Source organism: Panthera tigris, chromosome B3, assembly GCF_018350195.1.
Source record: "Panthera tigris isolate Pti1 chromosome B3, P.tigris_Pti1_mat1.1, whole genome shotgun sequence".
Lineage (NCBI taxonomy): Eukaryota > Metazoa > Chordata > Mammalia > Carnivora > Felidae > Panthera > Panthera tigris.
In genome coordinates, this window is record NC_056665.1 from 131,348,091 (window position 1) to 131,364,533 (window position 16,443).

Consider the following 16,443-nt stretch of genomic DNA (forward strand, 5'->3'; position numbering starts at 1 on the left):
ATAAGGTCTCAAATAACCTCTCAGTCTCCAAAAGAGCTGTATATGCAATACGGTGTAGAGCTATGAAGGAGGAGACTCCATGGTAAAGTTGTCTAGGTTCAATTCTCAGTGCCAACACTTTTCTAGCTGGGTAACTTTGTGCAACTCTCCTAAGCTCTCTCTACCTGCTTTCTCTCTTCTCTAGGGAGAATGATAATCACCTTCCAGTAACTTGTATAAAATATATGTGAAGTGTTTCATTTAAGCCTCGGCCCTATTAGCAGTGCTTATTATTACACAATACTGTCTTTTTACACTGCATTATTACCCCTGAATTGCAACACTTAAGCGGAGGAACAAAACTGTGTGACCCTAACACCATCATAGTAGGGTTGTTCCGTCTTTTTTAAAATTTTTCTTTTTAACATTTATTTATTTTTGAGACAGAGAGAGAGCATGAACAGGGGAGGGTCAGAGAAAGAGGGAGACACAGAAGCTGAAACAGGCTCCAGGCTCTGAGCTATCAGCGCAGAGCCGACGCGGGGCTCGAACCCACGGACTGTGAGATCATGACCTGAGCTGAAGTCGGAAGCCCAACCGACTGAGCCACCCAGGCGTCCCAGGTTTTTCCATCTTTACTTGACATGTGGTTTGAGTGACTGAAGCAGGGACGTTTTTATTATGTACATTTTAATTTAAATGATTTTTAAAATTTTTATGTCTAGGCCCAACTTGGAACCTGAACTCACAACCCCGAAATTAAGAGTTGACCTCCAAGGACAGTGCCAGCCAGGTGCCTCTAAATGATTTTTTTTTAATAGCATTGTTTCTGGAAAGATTTTTTGTGTTACATTTTATTTAACTCTCATTTTCTTCAACAACTAGCAGACAATGAGTACTTACAATACCTAAGTCATGGTCCCTGCACACAGGAGACTCCTGGTCTAGTGGAAGATGAAAACACCTACACATCACACATACATCATAGAGGCATGAGTGCTATGAGAGAACAAAGCCTGGGCAAGATTCAAGTCTGGTGACAGAGCTAAAAGCAAATAAGATCACATGTGTTTCTAATGGAAAATTAAATTAATTCTGTTTATAACTGATATTTCAGCAGGACACCTTGAGGGGGTCAAACTGTGTGTGAGGAAAGAAAAGAGGCATGAAAATGAGTCCTTTTCTGGTCTCCCAAGCTAGAAAAATTGAAATTATGTGAGATTCTAATACCTTTCTCCTCTCCAGCCTACCATCAAGGCCTGGTATTTCCTCCTTTGTAATGCCTCATGATTTCTTCTTTCCTATCTGTCCCACAATTCTAAACCAAACCCCCATCATTTTACATCCGGGGGTTATTGCAACAAGGGTGGTCTTGCATCCAGTTTCTCAGTTCTCTCTCCTTTATATGCTAATACCAAGCTTACCTCTCCCTTGGGTTTATCACTCCTAATGGACCCCCAAGGCTAGCTTCTCTGCCTGTCCGTTCAGGCCTTTCTAAACTGGTCTTAGCCTCTCTGGCCATCCTTAATTTCTCTCTTCCCCCTGAATCCCCCAATCAAGTGTTTCTCCTGGCCCATAGCACCGCCTGCCCTGCCCCCCATTCATTCGTCTGAGCCTTTCCTCTCTGCAAGCTCTGGTTCCAAGACAACTTTCTAGCCACCCCATTCCACAGTGATCTCCACACTTGGCAAGAACTTTGAAAACTATTTCATGAAGGCTTCTTTTGTATCTCCTAGCATTCCTAGGACACTACTGGCAGAGAGTAGGCACTAAATAAAAACGTGTTAATTGAATCGGGAAGAAAATAAAAGAATTTTAAAAATAGAAAATGACCATAAAACCCAAGCAATATTAGACAACAGATCTGAACTTTCTCCCTCACACAGCACAAGTGTCATTTGTTGACCAAGTACTTAAACTATTTTCCCTCAACCATATTAATTTGATAGTAACACCCCCGTGGTAAGCCACATAAATAGCCCCTTTAAAGTGTCAGACATGAATTTATTACTGGTTTATGTTTGTATGAAAGGAAGTGAAGTAATTTGTATGGTTCAACCTCAAAAGATACAAAAAGGTATAAGTGAAAAGTCTCCTTCCCACCCTGCCTTCTAGACACCCAGCTCTCCTCCTGACAGTAACGGGTGTTACCATAACCTTATGTATCCATCTAGAGATATTTTGTGGATAAATAGGCCATTACAGATCTGTATCTTTACCTCCTCTTGTTACCCAGAAAGTGACATAGTGTGAATACTTACCCGCGTGAAGATAATTCTTATTAAATTAAACTTTAAGGGGCGCATGGCTGGCTCAGTCATCTGTACAGCACGCAACTCGATCTCTGGGTTGTAAATTTGAGCCCCAGGTTGGGTGAAGAGATCACTTTAAATCTTTTAAAAGATAAAATTTTAAAAAGAAAATCTTGTACTAAAAAGAGACTCCATAAGAAGGAAAGAAATTGTGGGTTTGGTGCTCCATTGACCAATATTAGGAGTTAAGAAATTAATCTCCTAATACTAGGAGTTAAGAGATTAAGCTTGGTGAGTATCTACCATACCTCACTGGGTAAATTACCATCTTCTGCAGAAATCTGAATGAATGCCTCCCTCCTCCCACCACATAGAGATAATGATTCCTGTAGCGGGAGCCACAGCCAGAAAGGTGAAATCTCCTTTAGTCTGAATCCTCACTGTGTGCTCTGCCTACCACATTCAGCACTTTATCAGGTGCAGCAACTTTTCAGCTGCAAAAGTGTGAGAATATAGAGCATAGATTCCCCTGGATATAGAAAAATGATGGTGCTGGCAGTATATTTGTTCCAACGGACAAGAAAACGGAAAAACGTTTATCAGCCTCAGTAGCAAAGTGGCACTGTGACTATAATTCCCAACACTTTGGACTTTTGATCCAAGGACAGACAAACCACGTGATATTCACTATTGAAAAACTTGCACTCATTCTGCATTTATTCCAAGCCAGAGGCCACAAAGACTTAGACCTATATATGTGTATATATATATATGTATACACACACACACACACACACACACACATTCCAGTACTATATATGTGTGGTGTGTGTGTGTGTATGTGTGTATATTATAGAAGGGGAATATACCAATGAGAATATATTTTAGGGGTGCCTGGGTGGCTCAGTCAATTGAGCGCTGACTTTGGCTCAGGTCATTATCTCACAGTTCTTGAGTTCAAGCCCCACTTCAGGCTCACTGCTGTCAGTGAGGAGTCTGCTTTATCTGTGGTCCCCCCCTCTCTGCCCTTCCCCCACTTGTGCATGTACGCACACGTGCTCTCTCTCTCAAAACTAGATAAAACATTTAAAAAATTATACATTTTAAGTGAGGTGGTAATGTCTGTTTTATCACTATGATCAACTTCTGGCTGAGTCTGGAAGGACAAACAAAAAAGCTCACTAAGAACTCAAGGAAAAGAAGAGGAAAGCATTCCAAGCTGAAAGAAACCATCCCCGACCCCCCACCCCCTCCGTGCTCTCCCCACATACACTTGCAAAGGATGTGCACGTGCAACATCCAGGTGGAATGCTATCCTGAGAGGAGGCTGGGGATACTGCAAAGCCAGTGTCAGAGGACTCCGGATCCATGGATTTGGGCTTAGTGCTCAGGCCCCTCTGATTTCAAAGCCAATGCATTTTTTAGTCCTCTTTCTTGGAAAGACAGCCCAGAACCTTCTTCGGCTGCATTGCGGTTTGTTGAAATCTAGTCCTCATTCTATCCCCTAGAGCAAAATATGTCATTCCTCCTAAAATGGAGAGCTCTTGCATGCCAGAAAGAATTTTCTTGGTCCAGCTTAGTCTTTTTCAAGTGAAATAAATACCCTTTGTAAATTTCATGGTTTCTGTCTGACCATCATCATGATCATCTTCCTCTGGATGTCATGTGGTTTATGAAGCTGCATCTCACAGGGAAGCACCTCGAACAGTGATGGACCACTGAATACCACTGGTTTAGTGGGTTTGTCCCCTGTGATCCAGACACTGTAACTCCTGAGGTCTAAATGTGTGAATTTTTTTTTCTTTTTTTAAGTAAGCTCCAGGTCCAACGTTGGGCTTGAATTCACGATCCTGAGATCAAGAGTCACACACTCCACTGACTAAGCTAGCCAGACACCCTCTACCCTTTTTTTAAGTAAAAGTATTTCTTTTCATCTTCTTTGTTATTATAAATGTGTGAATTCTTAAGCAGCTGGCAAATCTCTTCCTCCATAGTTTTAAATAGATTGTCCTGAAAGTTAACCGATCCTGGAATTTTATTTTATTTTACTTTATTTTATTTTATTTAAATGTTTATTTATTTTGAGAGAGAGCGAGCGAGCAGGGGAGGGGCAGAGAGAGAAATGGAGAAAGAGAATCCCAAGTAGGCTCCTCCACACTATCAGTGCTGAGCCCGACTTGGGGCTCCAACTCATGACTGAGATCATGATCTGAACTGAAATCAAGAGTCGGACACTTAACCAACTGAGTCACCCAGGCGCCTCTTGAATACATTTTAATAAAAATTTCCCTATTCTAAATACATTTTAATGAAAACATTCTCTGTTCTTTCTAAAATGTTCTTTCAGTATTATCTAAGTATTGACTATGGATTTTGTAATCAGTAATGGATACAAAATCCTGTGTTTTCATTCTTAGTTCTGAAATGATGGGTAAAGAAATAGAAATAATGTACTATCCTTTGGACTGAGAGTGTCATGAAAGCAGGGACTCAGTTTTTGTTTTTTTCCAATGTTTATTTTTGAGAGACAGATAGAGCATGCGAGCAAGCATGATTGGGGGAGGGGCAGAGAAAGAGGGAGACACAGAATCCAAAGCAGGCTCCAGGCTCTGAGCTGTCAGCCCAGAGCCCAACAGGGGGCTTGAACCCACGAACCGTGAGATCATGACCTGAGCTGAAGTCGGACACTTAACTGACTGAGCCACCCAGGCACCCCAGGGACTCAGTTTTGATCATGTCTGTGCTCTGGCTTCCAGCACAGTGTCTGGTTCTGGGAAGGCATTTAATTTTTAATCAACACAGTGCTGCTGTAAGCCAAGCATGGTTCAAAATGCTTCCCAAAATGTTAACTTATTTCACCCTCATGACCCTATGAAGGAGAAACTGCTATCATACTTATGTCACAGATGAGGAAACTGAGTCACTGAGAGGACAAGCAACTTGCCTAAGGTCTTGGAGGGAGTAGCAGAGCTAGGATTCAAACCCAGACAGTCTGGCTCTGGTGTCCCTGTTCTCAGTCACTCTGTTCCACTGCTTCTCATCAATGTTGGATGAGTGCATGATCATTGGATTAATCCATGAGGAATGCTTTCGTTAATTTAGGTAGTTAATTTATTTTATCATACAAATATTTGATAGCCTACAAAATATCCTACAAATATCCTATAAATATTTGCTTCCTATGTGTCTAGTATCCTGAAAGAAATTTTGGAGGAATGCAGAACTAAAACAGTTTGTAAGTTTGCTAGAGAGGACACACACAATTAATATTACAGAGAGCATATTAAGTGTCATACCAGTAGCTTCCGCATAGATGCTATAGGAATTCAGAAGAAAAAAAAAATATATCAGATAAAGGGCCATGTGGCAGACAGATCCTAGATGGCCCCATGATTCCTGCCCCTGCTGTTTACACCCTGTATAATTTCCTCCCCTTGAGTGTGGATAGCACCTATGACTTGCTTTTAGTTCATGAATATGGAAAAAAAATAATAAAATAAAATAAATTAAGGATTTTTCAGATGTAATTAGGCCCTAAATCACTTGATTTTGGGGTCAGGACTTGGGTGGCCCTAAGTCACTAAATTAAATGAAAGCCCTTAGAAGAGGAGCTGGGCCCTCCTCCCTGAGCTGAGAGACTGTCTTGGAGGGCTTAAGTAAGTAGCCAGAGTGAAGAAACACATGACAAGGAACTGTAGGCAACCTCTAAGGCCCGAGTGTGGCCTCAAGACAACAGCTAGGAAAAAGCTGGAGCCCTCACTCATAAAGTTGCAAGAGAATTAATTCTGCTAACAACACCAATGAGCTTAAAAGTGGAGTTTTCCTCTGGGGTACCTGGGTGGCTCAGTTGGTTAAGTGTCCCACTCTTGGTTTCAGCTCAGGTTGTGATCTCGTGGTTTTGTGGGTTTGAGCCCCACATCGGGCTGGCAGCACAGAGCTTGCTTGGGATTCTCTCTCTCTCTCCCTCTCTGTCCCTCCCCTCCCCGTGCTGTGCTGCCTCTGTCTCTCTCAGATACATAAAAAAAAAAAAAAAAAACTTAGGGAAGTCAAGCCTCCAGATGAGAACACAGCATGACTGACATCTCACCTCCAGCCCTGTGAGAGTCTGACCAGAGGACTCAGTTAAGCTGTGATCAGATTCCTGAATCATGAAAACCATGAGATGATAAATGCATGTATTTTAAGCTGCTCAGTGTGGTCATTTGTTACCCAGCAATGGGTAACTAATAGGGACCACTTCCAGATTTAGTGGATATGGGGGAGAAAGGAGACATCGCTTTGTGCTTACTCTAATTCCAAGATTTTGTGATTACGGACAGGGAGAATGAAGCCGCTATTCATAGAAACCGGGCTGTCAGGAGTAGAAACCAGTCTGAGTGGGGATCAGGAAAGATAAAGAAGACTTAAGTTTTGATGTTCATTTTAGGGGAAATACAAATGCCTAAAGCCATCTGGAATTTGGGAGTGGGGCTTAGGGGAGAACTCAGGGCTGACAGAAAAAAACTTTAACGGGAGGGACTTCAGAAAGCAGAAGAGTGAGGATAGGTCTTGGGGAAGAGCCACTGATGGGCCTCGGAGAAGGAAAGCAGAACCAGACCCGAGAGCCAGTTGTGGTCATTAGAAAGAACTGTGATTGATTGGTTCTGTTGCGGAGGATATTCCTTTGCCTCAAGTGTAATTATAATGCAACGGCTAGGAGACAGTCTATTTTACAGGTAGGAAAACGTAGGACCCGAAGGTTTAAATTATCTAGACCAATATCACACTAAAAGCAAGTGAAGTCTGGATTCTAACTCAGATATCACTCCAAAACCAGGGATCTTTCTGCTGCGCATTTAATTCATCCTTATTTTCCAAAAGAGGGTAAAATGAGTAAATGGGGGCAAGGAAAAGGTAGAGTTCTCCAGGTGCGGAGAGGGGCGGAGAGAAGCCTAGGGCATCTTCACGCCGCTGCTCAACTTGTAGCCAGCAGAGGTCGCTCGAACACAGACTCCCGGGGCCCACGTGCGCGCAGGCGCAAGCGCAGGCGCGCTCGACTCCGCTCACCCCGGCGCGCCGGGCCGGTGGGGGCGGGTCACGCAGAGCGCGCGGCCGGGAGCGACGCTGGCGGCTGCGGCGGCGGAGCTGCGGGCCGGGAGCCGGCGCGGGTCTCTTGGGTAAGCGAAGAGCCGCGCATTGCTGAGCCCGCCGCCCGCCGTGGAGCCATGGAGATCGGCACCGAGATTAGCCGCAAGATCCGGGTGAGGCCCGCGTCGAGCGTGGACGGGAACCCGGGCCTCAGCGGGCAGGCGAGCGCGCGGTTGTCAGGAGTAACGGGGACTGTGGGCCCGGCCTGGACGCCGCGGCCTAGTCGCCGCCGGTGGCTCTGGGCGGGCTGTAGGGTCGGCGAACGGCTTCACCTCGGCCTGGGCCGCCTTGGGCCTGGGCGCAGAGGCGGCCCCGGAGAGAGCGGCGGGCGAGCGGGGCCGCGGCAGGAGAAAGCCGCCCGGAGCGGAAGGAGGCGTGTAGGGCCGGGCGGGAGGCCCGGGGACGGGGGAGGGGGAGGGGGCGGGGAGGAGTCGCGGGGACGGGGGAGGGGGCCCGGGCGCCTCCCCACCCCCACCTGGGCGCGGAGGGGCGGGAGGTGCACGCAGCCGCTGAGTTGCCTCTGCGTTAAGGAGCCCGGTGATTTTCCTCCTTTCTCACACGCACGCTTGTTTTTTTTTCCCTCCCGTCAGAGTGCCATTAAGGGGAAATTGCAAGAATTAGGAGCTTATGTTGGTAAGTTTTTTGTTGCTAGCCTAGTAGAATTTAGAGTTTGCTGCTAATTGAATTTTAGTGAATGCATTTTTTTCTCCCCACCGTACTTTTGACTTTGGAGAGATCCCGTTCTACTTCCAAATCCGGTACTCCCTGGTTACTTATTTGACTTACTGTTTTTTCTTGAAGGCTCTATATGCAACCTTGGTTTTTGTTTTTGTCCCCCCCCCCCCCAAGTCCCATGGTGTTTTTAAAATTGTTTAGCTTCCTCTCTCTTGAGGCTCTGTCGTCTTCTCCATAATGTTTATCTGATTCTTACTTTGTTTTTCCTATTTCCCTTACTTTCTTTTTGATCTTCTGGTTTCAGAACCATTATTTTGCATATGAATGTTTTCTCACATTTGCCTCTGTCTTGGTTCAGTGAGTTTTTTTTTCAGATGTTTCTTTTTTCCTGTCCCGTTTTGTCTTACCGCATACAGTAATGCGTTCTCTTTATTCGTTTATGATTTATAATTGGAGTGTTTACTTTGGGTCAGGCAGTGTGTTTAACCGTTGTCTATGCATTAGGTCACGGTAATACCCAGGAGAACACTGAGGGGTAAGTGGTAATAACCCTCCCTGTACAAGCAAGGAAACTGAGGTTTTGAGTGCTTACTTGAGCAGCGCTTTATGGATTGAGACCTAGATCTCTTTGGCTCTAACGCTGGTGCCTCCTGTAAAAGTAATAGCTACCATTTACAACAGTGGTTCTTACGGTGTGAGAGATGGCAAGGGTTTTTGTGAAGTCAAAACTGTTTTCATAGTAATACTGATAGGGTACTCGCTCTTTTCACTGTGCTGACATTTGGATTGGGCAAATGGCAGTGGTCAAAGTGCTGGTACCTTACCCTAAATTGAGATCTCATACCAAACTCTTATGACCGATCGTATTCACACCCTTCCGCTTAGAATTTTTTTTTTTTAAAGCCAGTTTCATTTAAGGATATAATTAAGGAGAGGGGGGGTGCCTGGATTGCTCAGTCGTTTTAAGTGTGGTACTCTTGATCTCGGCTCAGAGTCGTGAGTTTGAGTCCCGCATTGGGCTCTGTGCTGGGTGTGAAGCCTGCTTAAAATATGTATGTATACATATGTAATTAGTGAAGCAGTAAAAATCGTTTATAAACCCTGGCCCTTGACTACATCTTTTTAATGTGTGGTCTGAGAAAGTAGGAATTACTCATAAAGTACTTGTGCTGTATATTAAAGCAGGATGGATTGTCTAAATGGAAAGGATGTGTGTGATTGAGTTGAGAACTAAACCCAGCCACCTTTTTTATGGAACATCTTTTTTTTTTTTTTTTTTAATCTTTGTTTATTTTTGAGAGAGAGTGCATTGCATACATGAGCCGGGGAAAAGCAGAGAGGGAGAGAGAATCCTAATAAGCAGGGGCTCTGAATGGTGAGATGATGATCTGAGCCAAAATGGAATCAGATGCTTAACCTAGCCACCCAGGCACCCCATGGGAGCATCATTTTTATATTCTGACAAGCTAGATATATACACTTGGGTATTTGGCAGACATTTTCTTGAAAGTGAGCAAAGGAAAAAACTGATACACTTTGTTGCCAGTGACAAAAGTTGAGCTTTCAAATGAAAATTAGAATTCTGAAAAATTTGTGTTTACCTTCATGAACTTGAAAGCTTCCCATTACGTAAAAGAATTTCTCGAGCGCCTGGGTGGCTCTCTTCCTGCTTGGGATTGGGATTCTCTCTTCCTGCCTCCCTGCGTCTTTCCCCGCTCGTCTGTGCACTCACTTTCTCTCAAACATTTAAGACAAAAGATTTTTAATGATATTGACAAATGATTCTTTTCTGTCTCATAATGAAATGTATCAGCATATCAAGTGATTTGTATAGCTCAGTGAGCCAGTATTTTTTTTTCTTTCTTTTTTTAATGTGTAATTTTTTAAAATGTGTATTTATTTTTGAGAGAGAGAGAGAGACAGTGCGAGCAGGCTAGGGGCAGAGAAAAGGAGACACAGATTCCCAAGCAGCCTCCAGGCTCTGAGCTGTCAGCACAGAGCCCCATGAAGGGCTTGAACTCGCAGACTGGTAGATCAAGACCTGAGCGAAATCAAACGTTTAACCAACTGAGCCACCCAGGCGCCCTTAGCCACTATTCTTTCACATGATCAATGCGTGATGATACAGAATTACACAGGGGAAAAAAGATACATTAAATATGGAGGATGGGGGCACCTGGGTGGCTCAGTCAGTGGGCATCTGACTTTAACTCAGGTTATGATCTCACAGTTAATGAGTTTGAACCCTGTGTTGGGGGCTCTGCACTGACAGCTGGCAGCTTGCTTCAGATTCTCTGTCTCTGCCCCTTCCCCACTGTCTCTCAAAAATAAGCATTAAAAAAAAATAAAAGTGGAAGATGGATCAAGGGATTTTCATGTAATAAGTGTAAAAAGGTCATTGATAGAGTTTTAGTTTCCATATTGCTGCTAACCTTTAAGAAAGTACCACTTGTTGAGTTTTGGTATAGTATCACAAAAGAATATCCGCATTATCTGAAAAGGCTGTTAAAATACAGTTGAGCCTTGAACAATTGGGGGGTTAGTGTTGCTGGATACTCCCTCTCCCCCTCCCTACACACAGTCGAAAATACAAGTACAACTTTTGACTCTCCGCAAATATAACTACTAGCCGACTGTTGGTCAGAAGCCTTACTGGTAACGTAAACAGTCCATTAACACATATTTTGTATGTTATATATATTGCTGTATTTTTACAATAAACTATGGGAAAAAAACATTACGAAAGTCATAAAGAGGAGAAAATACATTTTTGATGACTGTAGCAGAAACAATCCAGGTATAATTGGACCCAGGCAGTTCAAACTCATGTTGTTCAAGGGTCAGCTATACTTTATTTTCTCACTATGTATTTGTGAGGCCAGATTTTCTTCATGTTTTTCAACTAGAACAGCATAACATTTAAATGCAGAAGGAGAAACTAGGATCCAGCTGTCTTCTTAAAATCCATGTATTAAGGAGATTTATAAAAACACAACTTTTGCATTTTTTTTGGGAAAATGTAGGTTTTTAATAAAAATGTTATTTATGTCATATAAATGGGTTTATTGACGTGTGGTATGTTATTTTATTTTATTATTTTTTTTTTAAATTTTTTTTTTTTAACGTTTATTTATTTTTGAGACAGAGAGAGACAGAGCACGAACGGGGGAGGAGCAGAGAGAGAGGGAGACACAGAATCGGAAGCAGGCTCCAGGCTCTGAGCTGTCAGCCCAGAGCCCAACGCGGGGCTCGAACTCACGGACTGTGAGATCATGACCTGAGCCGAAGTCGGCCGCTTAACCGACTGAGCCACCCAGGCGCCCCCTAATTTAAATGAATTAATACTTTTTTAAATTCTTAGTTTTTCTAGTCTGGTAATTACCAATAGATAACTCACATAAATAAAAGTTCTTTGGGGTCATCAATAGTTTTAGAGGGCTTCTGTGTGGCTCAGCCAGTTGAGCATCCAACTTCGGCTCAGGTCACGATTTCACAGTTCATGAGTTCGAGCCCTTTGTCAGGCTCTGTGCTGACAGCCTGGAGCCTGCTTCATATTCTCTGTCTGTCTCTTTCTTGGTCTTTCCCCCTCCCCCACTTGTGCCCGTGCGCGCTCTCTCTCTCTCTCTCTCTCTCTCTCTCAAAAATAAATAAACATTAAATTTTAAGGGGCACCTGGGTGGCTCAATCCGTTAAGCGTCTGACTTCAGCTCAGGTCAAGATCTCCCAGTCTCTTGAGTTCGAACCCCACATCAGGTTCTGTGCTGACAGCTCAGAGCCTGGATTCTCCTTTGGATTCTGTGTCTCCCTCTCTCTCTACCCCTCCCCTGCTTGCTCTCTCTCAAAAATCGAGATTAAAAAAAATTTTTTTTAAGAACGTAAAAGGGACCTGAGATCCAACAGTTTGAGAATTGCTAATTTAACACATGCTGGACACATTTTGTAAATTGTTGTCAAAGTTGTTAGAAGTCATTAACAGGTAAGAGGAATTGAGGCTCAGAAGTGAAGATGAAGCTGAACCAGGATTCATTTTTTCTTTTATTTGATCAGCACTTAATGGATACACCAGATATGTGTCAGGAACTTGTTTTAGTTCAAAAATAAATCTACAGAAAACCTATGATGTGAACTTTCTTAATTCTAGCACATGAAAGCACAAACGTGTTCATTGAGTCTGAATTCAATCTTATTGATGATTCCTATCACTTAGCAAAAATCTCAAACCAAGGATTTTGAGCCTATTAAAACCTGGTTTATAAGCCTAATATTGTCCAATATAAAATGTAATTGTAATAAAGGTATATATTTTATGATTTTCAGAATATTTTCATATAGTTCCATTTGTTCCTGAAAATAGCGGGAATGGCAGGTAGTATTACTCCTTTTACAAATCAAGAAATGGAGTCTTGGAAGGGCTAAATAGAGCTGGTCAGTATCAGATTTAAGACCAAAGAACTCAGGTCTTCTGTGTCCTTAATGCTAAAAACAGGAGTCAGTCACTCCTGTATGGTCCTCTGGAACTCCACTGAAATTGTGGGGGGAGCTGGGGGGGTGGGGCGGGGCTGGGTGGCTCAGTTGGTTAAGCGTAGGCCTCAGCTCAGGTCATGATCTCATGGTCCATGAGTTTGAGCCCTGTGTGGGGCTCCGAGCTGACAGTTCAGAGCCTGGAGCCTGCCATTATTAATTTAGATTTACAGTTGACTACCTAATTGTATGTTTATGTGTCGTCCTTCTGGAAAGGGTGACTTTCTAATCTCTTTTTTTGGTATTAGAAAGAGTCCTGGAAACTTCTAAGGTTATAGAAACAGTCCTTTAATAAATATTGAGTATCCTTTTTTAACGTATTGGGTGGGATACAAAGGAGAACAAGTCTTTGTTAAGAATGATAACTGTTCATTTGTGTTTGTTTAAAATGGAGCATGTTAGTGGGATGGCAACTACAATTTGTAAGTCATTCACATGTTATTTTCTTTATTTTTTACTTAAAAAAATTTATAGTTGACGATTTTCCTCACATTGTAGAAGTCTGAGCTTAAACCTTCAAAACTCACTTTTTCCCCTATTGTATAGACTTCAAATAAATTTGAGAAATCAGAATTCTGTAAAAATATATTATGAACACATTAATTTTTCATTAGATTCTTCCTGTTTTGTAAACTGAGAAAACAGTATGAATTCTAATGACTCTGTTGACATGTAATTGGTATACGTTAAACTGTGCATAGTTTAAGTGTACAACTTAGTATGTTTTGACAAATACATACAATAATCAGACTAATGAACATATTCATTACTCCCAAAAGTTGCCTTGGGCTTCTTTGTATCTCTCCTTCCCACCTTTCTCTGCTTGGACCTGTACTGAGGCAACAACTGATCTCACATAGAATATTATTTTATTTTATTTTATTTTATTTTATTTTATTTTATTTTATTTTAAATTTTTTTAAGTTTATCTTTATTTTTGAGACAGAGCATGAGCGGGGGAGGGGCAGAAAGAGAGGGAGACATAGAATCCAAGGCAGGCTCCAGGCTCTGAGCTGTCAGCACAGAGCCTGACATGGGGCTCTAACCCATGAACTGTGAGATCATGACCTCAGCTGGACGCTCAACCAACTGATCCACACAGGTGGATGGCTGGGTTAGAAGATGCAAACTGATAGTGACAGGAAAGCACATCTTCACCATTGACATGATGGAGAAAATCTGTGAAGGCTGACAAAGCATTCTAACTTCTTTGTTAACCTTACACTTTGCATAAATAAGCTACCAGGCTTATTTACTGCAATTTCCAGAAAACGGAACTTTTTGATACTCTGCAAAGAAAAGAAATGGTTTTTTGTTCTCTCTTGTATCTCCTCACATCATATTGCATAATTTCATTAAATACTCAGATTTCTCCAACAAAACAAAAAGGCAGCCTGCTGAATGGAAGACAGTATCTGCAAATGATACATCTGATAAGGGATTCATATGCAAAATATGTAAAAAACTTACAATTCAACACCAAAAAAAAATCCCTCAAACGCCAAATCCATTTTAAAAATGGACAGAGGGCGGCGCCTGGGTGGCTTAGTTGGTTGAGCAGCTCACTCTTGGTTTTGGCTCAGGTCATGATCTCTACGGCTCGTGAGTTCAAGCCTGGCATTAGGCTCTACCAACAGCGCGGAGCCTGCTTGGGATTCTCGCTCTCTTCCTTTCTGCTCCTTCCCTGTTTGCTCTCTCTCTGTCAGAAGAAATACACTTGGAAAAATAAAAATAGACATTTTTTTTTTTTTTAATTTTTTTTTTCAACGTTTTTTATTTATTTTTGGGACAGAGAGAGACGGAGCATGAACGGGGGAGGGGCAGAGAGAGAGGGAGACACAGAATCGGAAACAGGCTCCAGGCTCCGAGCCATCAGCCCAGAGCCTGACGCGGGGCTCGAACTCACAGACCGCGAGATCGTGACCTGGCTGAAGTCGGACGCTTAACCGACTGCGCCACCCAGGCGCCCCTAGACATTTTTCCAAAGAAGACCTGTAGATGGCCAGCAGACACATGAGAAGATAGTCAACATTACTAATCAGGGAAATGCGAATCAAAACCATAGCTATCACCTTATACCTGTCAAAATGGCTAGAATCAAAGAGACAAGAGCTTGGCAAGGATATAGAGAAAAAGGAACCCTTGTGTACTGTTGGTGGAAATACAATTTGGTGCAGCTACTGTGGAAAGCAGTGTGGCAGTTCCTCAAAAAAATTAAAAATAGAAATACCACATCCAGGAATTCTATTGGGTATTTACCCAAAGAATGGTATGAAAAGATACATGCACCTATATGTTATATTGCAGCATTATTTACAATAGCCAAGGTATGGAAGCCGCCTAAGTGCCCATTGATAGATGATGGGTAAAGAAGATGTAATACGTATAAGCATATACACGTGTGTATATGTTTATAATGGAACATTACTCAGCCATAAAAAAGAATGAGGCCTTGCCATTTACAATGTGGAGGAACCCAGAAGGTATTATGCTAAGTGAAATGAAGTCACACAGAGAAAGATACCATATGATTTAGCTTACATGCAGAATCTAAAAAATAAAGCAGGGTGCCTGGCTGGCTCAGTTGGTAGAGCATGCAATTCTTGATCTCAGGGTTGTGAATATGAGCCCCACGTTGAGTGTGGAGATTACTTGAAATAAAATCTAAAAAACAAACTAAAAACAGACAACCCAGACTCTTAAATACAGAGAACAAATTGGTGGTTGCCGGAGGGGAGGTAGGTGAGGAATGGGTGAACTAGATTAAGGGGATTAACAGGGACAAATTTCTAGCTCTAAAATAAGTCACATAAACAAAAGGTACAGCATAGGGAGCATAGTGTTGTAATAACATTGTATGGTGACGGATGGCGACTACACTTACCGTGGTGAGCATGGAGTAATGTATAGAATTGTCAAATTAGTATGTCGTACACCTGAAACTGATATAACGTATATTAATTATACTTCAATAAAATAAAACGCTGATGTTTTGATCCTCCTGTCCAGTATTGTGATTTAATTGAGAGGGAGCTTGGACATAAGCAGATTTTTTTAAAGATCCCCAGCAGATTTTAACGTGAAATTAAATTTGAGAATCTCTCCTCTATAGCAGCTGCTTAGCTAGTGTTATCTGCACGTTATTATACTGGAAATTAGGAAAAGTTTTCATTCTATTCAGATTTGATTTTTCATAGCACTTGAGGTAACTGGTAAGGCAGAAGTGGCTAGTTTACTTTGACTATGAATAACTTTTTACCCCAGTGCACCTTATAAATACTACTTCTTCTAGGTCTGTCATGATGTGAAACAGAATAGCTTGCATAGAACATAGCCTCTGGATTTTCAGTTAACTCTCCCAATAATCGTAATGTTCAGGCAGGGTTGCCACCTAGTTTCCTAAAATTTCTTGGCAACATTTTTTTTGTTGTTGTTAGTGTAAAATTTCAAGAGATTTAAATGTCCATTAATATAAAGTGAATAAATCAGTTGTGTCTTCATACTACTAGAGCAGTAAAAAAAAAAAAAAAAAAAAATGAGATTTCTCTGTTTTCATTTGTAGATTGGGCTTTCTGGGTATGTTTGTGCTTTTCTTGAACTGGATTTTTGGTATTTCTCCTTGAAACAAATGAAAGGTTTTTTGTTTGTTTTGGCCTAAGTGTATTTCTGAAATGAGCCTTTCTGCCTACTTAAAAATAGGAACATTTTAGGTATTAAATCTAAAGGATTTTTTTTTTTTTTTTTTTTTTTTGGTGGGGATTAGAGTTCTTGATAAATGGCTTTTGCTTCCTTATCTTCTTACTGTGGTGGTTTTGTTTTTCTTTTTGGTCCTAGACCTCACCTTCATAATCATTATGTAGGAGAGTATGAGGATAAAACAGTGAAATTG

The 16,443-nt window shown here is 41.9% G+C and overlaps 1 protein-coding gene across 6 annotated transcripts in view; it reads left to right on the forward strand.

The window, feature by feature from the left end:
• Positions 1-7,312: 7,312 nt before the first annotated feature.
• The window catches only part of ZC3H14 (zinc finger CCCH-type containing 14), a 47,363-nt gene continuing 38,232 nt past the window's right edge, over positions 7,313-16,443 (forward strand). For all 6 annotated transcript variants that reach the window (XM_042990308.1, XM_042990309.1, XM_042990310.1 and 3 more), the window contains exons 1-2: positions 7,313-7,471; positions 7,949-7,991. In XM_042990308.1, the coding sequence (XP_042846242.1) occupies positions 7,436-7,471; positions 7,949-7,991 (79 nt within the window). In that variant the 5' untranslated portion in view covers positions 7,313-7,435. The remainder of the gene's footprint in view (positions 7,472-7,948; positions 7,992-16,443) is intronic.